At 40.6% G+C, this 9,498-nt stretch overlaps 1 protein-coding gene across 1 annotated transcript in view; it reads right to left on the reverse strand.

The window, feature by feature from the left end:
• Positions 1-9,498, reverse strand: part of LOC147027672 (transcription factor 12-like) — a 415,122-nt gene that overhangs the window by 284,883 nt on the left and 120,741 nt on the right. Inside the window, exon 4 of the mRNA XM_085877215.1 lies at positions 5,467-5,539. Within this exon, the coding sequence (XP_085733341.1) occupies positions 5,467-5,539 (73 nt within the window). The remainder of the gene's footprint in view (positions 1-5,466; positions 5,540-9,498) is intronic.

A 9,498-nucleotide genomic window follows, 5' to 3' on the forward strand; every position in this document is an offset into this window, starting at 1 on the left:
GAAAAATCGTTCCAAAATCATCAGTTTATCTGAGAACAGCTGGCAGGCGGTCCAGCCCTGGATCATTCCGTTTGACCCATCGACTTCGTATGTTTGTCATCGCGCATGTTACTCAAAGTTCAGTAACAAAGCCAATGTAGATCATGCTCAGAAAGACAAAGCAAGAGTTGAAAAGACCCTTTCCATGTCCTTTTTCTCAATATTGGCAGGGCAAGGTGTTCTATGAACTCTCTAGTTACCTCTGCCACCGAAGGTGAAGGAGGTTATGTTTTCACCCTTCTGTCTGTTTGTCTGTGTACAGGACATCTCAAAAAGTGGTGGATGGATCTGGATGAAATTTTGTGGACAGGTTCGGTGTGTGACAAGGACGAAGTGATTAGATTTTGGTGAAGATCCGAATCCGGATCTGGATATGATAAATGTTTTTATTATCTTGCCAAAACGAAGTTTTTGCAAGATATGTTAGTCAACTTGTATGTTTTTATTTTTTTTTTGGTTTGTCTGTAATCACGTATCGATCACTCTGCAGAGCACAGTTATCATTGGAAATTTTTGTAACTTCGCATATCAGAGTCCTATAGAGGTCCCTGTCAGCGCATAAAATTTTTAAGTTCAAGGTCAAAGGTCAAGGTTACTTTGTCGCAAATCAGGGGAGTCGACGAAACCCTTATTTTTTTGAGTAATTTTGATCGGATCGTCTTCAAACTTCATGGGAATATAGTTCATGGTCTGGCGCTCAGCTGATTAATTTTTGGTGGTGATCAGCCTTGACCTTCATGGTTAGCGCTGGAGGTCGAAAGTGTTTGACCCCAAGGTCAAATTTTGAAATCTTTGGTACCATATCGTGTAATACCTCAAATTGAACACCTCGATGAGTGCTTTCTAGATATGTCAAGCTTGAGACATTATGATGTCATTTGGTGACGTTATGAGGCAAACGCATATTTTTCATGGTGACTCTGTAGAACGATTCTCATCGGAATCTCTCGTAGGCAGATATTCCTCAATGAGTCACTCCTGGTGGATAGCAGCTCTGTTCACCTCAGTGTGACCTTAAAGAAGTAACACGTGGTCACCTTTTGGCAAGATATGGTTTTTTTATTGTTTATGATTCTTCACCATTGAGAGATTGGGCTAAAAACGATATATGGCATGATATTTCAAAAATGTATTGGGCCCGATATGTTCTCGTGGATCAGGCATTATGTGGCGGAGGCATGCGCTCCACCGAGTGCTCTTCCAGTTCACACTGCAAAGCATCTCAAACAAAACTGCTTTATGGAACATACGATTGCCAAACATGACCCCCTCCAGACCCCTGTAACTCCACCCCAACCCTAAAATTACATGAAGGTCTGATAAGTTCAAACACTACAAAAAGGAAATTGCATGTGTGCAAATGTACTGTAAAAGTTACAGTGGTTAAGCATGGCTTTGCAAAGACCAGACGATGAGAGCTATATTTATACTGCCCTATAAAATTCATTTCGAAATGACCAGCACTGCAGTAAGGTTCAAAAGGTGTGGGTGATGAAGAGTGCAAGAACTGCCACGATGACAAATGACAAACCAGAGGGGGAGCACTCGGTAGAGTGCAAAACCTCCGCCGCCAATACTGCTAGGTCACTCAAGTGAACCTGATATTCTATTCATTCAATTTGACATCAACAGTGCTCACAGAGTTATAGTTTGCAACTTTCACATTCTCAATTCATTCGTCATAACTACATTCCTTGAGACAGAAATTGATTTTACGTGGGTATATCCACCTGAAGTTCCAAAATCAGTCGCAATTATAATTTTGGCATGTTTTTTGTTGGAAATCACTTATCATATGTAGAAATGCAAAAAAAAAAAAAAAAAAAAAAGTTGCAAAATTTTGTTTGTTTTTTCTCTAACAATTTTTTTTGGGGGGGTTGGGTTGGAAATCACTTAACACATATAGAAATGCAAAAAAAAAAATTCAAATATTATTTCAAAATGGCCACCATAGCGGCCATATTGGACTTTGGACCAAATCCAAAATCTAATGGCATGATCCTTGAACGATACCCAATCCCCCCACCAAGTTTCGTCGAAATCCGTCGAGGAGTTTTTCCGTAATACTGTTCACAAACAAACAAACAAACAAACAGACAAACAGACAGGTGAAAACAGTAACCTCCAATCTTCGATGGCAGAGGTTAACTAGAAGGGGAGCACTCGGGAGAGTGCAAAACCTCCGCCGCCAATACTGCTGGGTCACTCAAGTGAACCTTATATCTAATTCATTAAATATGATGTCAACAGTGCTGACAGAGTTATAGTTCTTTTCTCCAACATTTTTTTTTGGGGGGGGGGGTGGAAATCACTTAAAACATGTAGAAATGCAAAAAAAAAAACAATTTTTTTTTCTCTAAATTTTTTTTGGGGGGGGGGTGGAAATCACTTAAAACATAGAAATGCAAAAAAATATATTTTCTCTTACAATTTTTTTTTTTTGGGGGGGGGGACCAAGTCCAAAATCTCATGGCATGATCCTTGGACCATACCTAACCCCCCCACTAAGTTTCGTCGAAATCCGTCGAGGAGTTTTTCCGTAATACTGTTCACAAACAAACAAACAAGCAAACAAACAGAAAGGGGTGAAAACAGTAACCTCCAATCTTCGATGGCAGAGGTTAATAAGCAAGTATTGATAGAAATGTATGGATTAGAAAGGGATGTTGTGAAGGGCAAAGGAAAATATTTAAGGCAAATACTGAGCAATTTGAAGCACCTGCTTTTCAATATCGAGCGGCATCAACAGCTCACTTTGGTTCACAGATTTTTACTCTTCTTTGAGGTTTATCTATCATTGATGTTGCAAACAAACTGCCCAAAAAGTCATCTATTTATTACGTGTACACAAGTGGAGGAGAGGGGGGTAAAATGAGAGAAATATAACGAGATCATGAAGGAAGAGAAAAGAAAAGGATATGATAGGCAAGGAGAGAGAAAGTAAGATAGAGGAGTGTGGAGAAGTGTGATAAAAATGAAATGGGGATCGGAGGACATATGGGTGGGGGAGGGAAGGAAAGAGAATCATGAGGTATATAACCAGACTCGGTGGTGTAATGGTTAGAGCGTACGCTCCGTGTCTGGAAGGTTGGTGGTTCAAACACTGGCCCAGTGATATCAAAGACTTAAAAATTGTACGTGCTTCTTCCTTGCTTGACGTTCAGCATTTAAAAGGTTAAGAGCACGGACGATCCCAATAGGTTGGTATCCATGGGGAGGAGGAAATTCTTCATGAGGAAATGCCCCACTCCATGCGATGAGAAAAGTGGCACCATTGTTGCGACGTCGCTGGGACCCAGAGTACTCCGGGAAGTGATGGCACTTCCTCCCAAGCTAAGTGGCTGCTTGTCCCGTATGTTCGAATGGACGTTCATGTATGTGTGTGGCAACTCCATAACGAGCCAGATATCATGCATTAAAAAATAAAAAATGGAAGGAAAGAGAATCACGAGCTGTTCAAATAAACTTCAGATCATTATCCACGTATGTACCAAACTTAGATATTGCATGGATCATTTTCATGGTACATACTAAAAAAAATTATCATAAAATAATAATAAAAACAACAACAGGCCTTTCCATTCAGACTACTACTACTTCTTCTTCTTCTTCTTCTTCTTCTTCCTCTTCTTCTTTTAAGGCTACAATTAATCTTGTGGGGTTAGCTGTGGGGGAAGTTTTGGGCAGGAAGTTGTAATTTCTTCAGAGTGTCGGCAATAACTTGCATATTCTTCGTGGAAGGCACCATTAGATCTTTAACGTCGACCAACTCATGCCAACAGACGGCACATCCAGCTTGACAGCCATTTGAGAGACAACAAACACAACGAAGATGACTACAAAAGATCACCCTACATGCAAAACACCAGGATGACTGTTTATAGCTGGGCTGAGATTCAAACACAGGCTAAACAGCTCAGAGGCGAGAACGCATACCTGTAGGTGCTATTGCCAACACCTTGGCTGAATTCCAAATTCCTTGTATAACCTACAAGAGCATTCCAACAGTGGCCCAGCTGCATCCCCTGCAAATGATGCTACCCACAGCCATACCTCTCGGCTATCCTGCCAGACCCTTATCAAACAACAAAGTGTGAAATTTATTATCATTAATATCAATTTGTAATTAAAAAAAAGAAAAAAGTAAACAGAAGTGCGAGTATGGCTTTCCATTATGAATACGAGATATTTTGGATATATGTCATTGTGAAACTCATCAAATGCAAACCCAATGTTAATCCCTGCAAGCATATATCATCAATCAACCTTAAAATGTTGCCAACATTTTGCTTGTATTTTTGACGCAATCCGACTTGTACATGAGCAGGAACGAATTTCCAAAGAAAGTGGCTGGATATGAACCAATCGGTAACCCAAAAGTCGACTGGAGTATCCCATTGCTAAATGCAAAGTATCCGCTGTTCATTGGAAATCTAATACTTTCTTTCAGATAATTATTTGAAAAACTGTATGAAGATGGACATTTATTCATTTACAGGCAGACACATTCATGCACGGATGGATGGAGGGTGGGAGGGGAGTAAAACTGAGAAATGGAAGTCTGTAGTGGAGAAAGAAATAGTTGGAGAGTCATGGAGGAGTGCAGTGAAAAGAGGAGAAGGAATATTGAGACGGGGTGGGACCGAGGGGAGGAGTGTGGAAGGAAGAAAGGAGTAAGGGGAATAGGAGTAAGGGGAAGGGAGGGAGAGAGTACATGGAGGAAGTGGAAAGGTTAAACATTCCACTATATTTGCATGTATGCATTATGCCCAAGGCTCCTCATGCAGTTATCCATCAAAGTTTTCATTCAGTGGTTGAGATAAAACATGGATGATCTATTCGATAGGATGAGCATTTAACAAAGCTTAAATAATTTACTTTTTGAATCCCTGCCCGCAATGGATGTGCATCCTGGAAATTTTGCTCGGTGTCTTTGTATACGTTTGACAACAAACCTCCACCAGCCATTAACGCCAGAAATATCTCTGAGCAACACAGGTTGCACAAATATGTGTTTAAAATATAAAATACCATTGCGATAGTACGGTGGAAGCAAAGTGTTCAACAGGCACGGAGCATTGAGGGAAGTCCAAATGGCATTGCATTTGTAATACAAACCCCCCAAGCGATAACCACAAGGGCTGACTGCATTTCCCCACAAGTTACCAAAATATACCCACAAGCATGCTAAGCAAGCAAACAATTTTTTTCTCTCTCACTCTGGTGTGATGATTATAAACCAAATAAACCACGATATATTAATTCATATTTTTATAACAATAAATACACAAATTATTTAAAATAATAATTTACAAGTTTGTTTGTTGATCTCACAAGCATGTTTATCAAATGGCTTGGTCTCAAACATCACATTCCCACCAATAATCGATAATAAACTGGAATGACAGAGCACAAAAGGGTACTCACCAGAACCACTAAACTGGCTGCTTCCAAGTGTAGTCGGCCGATTCTTCCCAGAGTTCACAGGAGGAGAAAACATCTGCAAAAGCAGGTCAGGTTCACGAATGAGATATCAGCAATGTCAAGGGGATGCAGATCGAGAATTCTACAACAAAAGAAGAAACTGGAGGAGAGAACTTCCTGATTATTTTAAAACACAAGTGTGGGGTTGGGGGTGGGGGGGTGGGGGTGGCAGAGGGAAACAAGATTATAGACAGAAACTGGCAGACAAAAGTGCACAGACACATTATAACCTAGAACGGGCACTCAGTAGAGTGTATACCTTCGCCAATGCTACATTTTGCCCCCCCCCCAAAAAAAACCGTTGATTGTGAGGGTATTAATCCCATACCACATCTGCCATCTCATATGTGTTATGATGGCTTAAAACATTAAATTTCCTGCTGTTTGACACTGATTCACGTACATTGTACAATTTCTGTATGAACTCCCTGACCTTTTTGGGTGTCGGTATCAAGTCAATCTGATGACAACTGGTCATATTGTAAGAAATAAGTTCAGTGACACCCCCCCCCCCCCCAATGCTTTAAACTCACCAATAAAGTCACTGTCAAATATTACACATCACAGGATAGGGAATTGAATTCTAAACATTTTGAATCTACTTACATGCAAATTGTATAAGAATTGACCACGTTATGATAATAAAGGTCGTTGACCCCCCCTGACCTTTGACCCAAACCGCTCACAAAGGTAATGACGTCATTGTGTCATATTGTATATCACAAGATTGGGCATTAAATTCACATTTTGGCATTGGTTGCATGCAAATTGGATAAAAATCGACCGCACTATTGCAAACTGACGATTTTGACCTTTTCATGACCTAGACCTTGACCTTTGTACTCTTAATTTTGTAATTGGTATTACAGTGTGGGGAACAGAACAGTCAACATTTTGGTGTTGGTTTCATGCAAATCGGATAAGAATTGACCGTGTTATGACTAAAACCGCACATTTTGCAATGTCGTGACCCCCTGACCTTTGACTCCCAACCGCTAATAAGGGTTATTATGTCATTGTGTCATGTCACATCACAAGATGGGGCATTGAATTCTGAACATTTTGGCATTAGTTGCATGCAAATTGGATACAAATTGACCACGCTCTGGTAAAAAGATGATTTTGACCTTTTCATGACCTTGACCTTTGACCTGATCGCTCCCAAAATCTAATCAAATGGTCCTCGGACAATAACCAATCATCCCACCAAATTTGCTGCGATTCAGTTCAATACTTTTGGAGTTATGCGAATAACAAACAAACAAACAAACACACATATTCACAAATAAATAAATAAATAAATAAATAAATACACAGCGATCAAAACATAACCTTCGCAACAAAGTTTGCGAAGGTAATAAGAAAGTGAATGTTAGGAATGAAAGAGGCAGAAGAAAAAGAGGTGAGGGTTGAGGGGGGGGGGGCAAGAGTAGAAGAGATCAGGAGTAGGTTTATGAGAAAGCACAAGGTGACAATGGACGGCACGATTGAAAAACTGTAAGGAAGAGCAAGATGCGACAGAGTCAGTTCCACATATATGAGATAACAGAAGGATTAAGGAATGGAGGTGAGCATCCAGAGTGGGGCAGGGAAACCAAGTGCACAACCAGTGATAAGAGGGCTGCAAGTGAATAGAAGGAAAATAGCAGGTGGAACGAGGTGAGAATCAATTGAAGTGATGGAAAGAGTTCCACCGATAGGAATGTGCTGGGTGAGAAGCTGACCCTGGGATTTTACCTCCTGAAATCAAGTGCTTTCCAGAAAACTGGTTCATAGCATATACAGTCTGTCTTGGTACAGTCATGTCTGCACAGTCTGTCTTCCTTCTCATGAAAATTTATTGTACCACATAATAATGGCCTCCTCACATCCAGAATGTCGCATTTATGAGCATAATGACATGTTATGAGACAATAAATCAAACATATAGCATGTGTAGCTGCAAACCCTATCTACCGACATCATTAATTACAAGCCAGATCCATGCTTAGATCAACAGGAAACCCTATGGGAACATTGAACAAAAACATCATGCACAAAACCATGAGACACTGTTAACTGTGATATATCAAGTTATGGTAATGAACAAAAGCACACCTAGGCATTTCACTGTGTGGGACACGACTACAAGAGGGAGTCAAAAAGGTTGTTTTTGAAAATAAATAAATAAATAAATAAATAAATAAACGCATAAATAAATAAACTTCAAAACCAAAAACAGGACAACTCACCCACCTCCAGGAATAATGAGCCATACTGGCAGGAAACGTGACAGAAAAGGGCTAAAACCTGTGCAACTTCACGTGGGATGTTTTATATCGATGAGGAAATATATATATATATATATATATATATATATATATATATATATATATATATATATATATATATATATATATATATATATATTAGTACATGCCCGCAAAAAAAAATAATAATAATAATAAAAAATAAATAATAATAAAAAAAATAATAATAATAAATAAATAAACCACACAGGCCGTTTCTTCGCTCTCACATGCCCGTACGTGCATGACCCGGAAGTTCGATATTATTCGCAGTTACGATTATTCGCAATTTATTTTTAATACCCAATTATTCAATGAGCGCCAACGTATTTTACCTTTTCGCAATGTCGTGGCAAGGAAAAACAAAAAGAGAAGAGAAGAGAGAGAAAAAATTTACTTCCTGATTCGGAGCATACCAGCACTCTGATGTTCCCAAAATTTATACACCGTCTAATATGAAAATGATCATAACTTGGGCCATTGTGTTCTATAAATCTATAAATGCGCATAAGAAATCGAGAAATTATTAGAATACACGACGTCATCACTCTCCGGAAGCCCGTACGTTGTAACCCGTAATGGGGAACGTGGCTGTGCTTCCCTTCCCCATCGGCCACGTCCACGCAACAACGTGTCTACCCATTGGTTTGGGAAATAAATGGCCATAACCTGGGAAGCACTTGTCCAATTAATATCAAACCTTGAAAAGGAACATCCTCAGGTCCCCAGCAATATACTTGGCAAGTTTCAATTAGATCGGACCAGAGGTTGTCGAGAAACAGCGGTCTCACTCACACACACACACACACACACACACACACACACACACACACACACACACACACACACACACACACACACACACACACACACACACACACACACACACACACACACACAGCTGGAAATATATATATATATATATATATATATATATATATATATATATATATATATATATATATATATATATATATATATATATATATATATATTGTTACGGCTGTGGAAATTCGCATTACACCATAAAGGGCCCTCAGATGAGATATCTCAATAGGTACATGTGTAGTTAGCCCAAACCCGTTGTATAGAGGGAATTTATGTGATCCATTCGGGATGCGATCCTCCAGTTAGTCGTTTTTCTTTCTCTATATTTTATTTCAAACAAACAAAAACCGCCAACGATGCTGGTGGGCTTTTCCCGCCATTCTTCCCCGCGCTTGGTGTGAGGGAAAGGGGGAAGGGTGGCTCGCCGCCGATTGGTGGATGGACAGCGTGAGGCGGTTTGGGTGAGGGAACGCCCCTTTTTGAGAACCCTCTCGAAGAAGGGTGGAGCCAAAAACGGGGCGGAGCGAAGGGCGGAGCCTCACGCTATAAAAGACGGACACGGGCGGGGCGCGTTCTCTCTCTCTTCCTCTCGCTCTTCCTCCACTCGCTTCCTCCTCCTCTTCCGCTTCGCTCGTCTGCGTGTGGTTGTTGGTTGGTTGGTTATTCCCATGTCCCAGTGGGGTGGCTTGAGGTCTCGCTCTATCTCTGACTCGTGGAACTCGCCTCCGTCTGAAGTCGTTGTTGGGTCATCGCCGAGCTGTGTCGTCGTGGTCGAGTGTCTCTGCGTCGGTGTGGAGCACGTGGAACTCGTGGAGCCCGAGGAGCTCGTTGAAGTCGAGCTGTGTCGTCGTCGAGTCTG

Source organism: Eptatretus burgeri, chromosome 4 (genome assembly GCF_056783735.1).
Source record: "Eptatretus burgeri isolate ZD-2024b chromosome 4, Ebu_testis_v1, whole genome shotgun sequence".
Classification (NCBI taxonomy): Eukaryota; Metazoa; Chordata; class Myxini; order Myxiniformes; family Myxinidae; genus Eptatretus; species Eptatretus burgeri.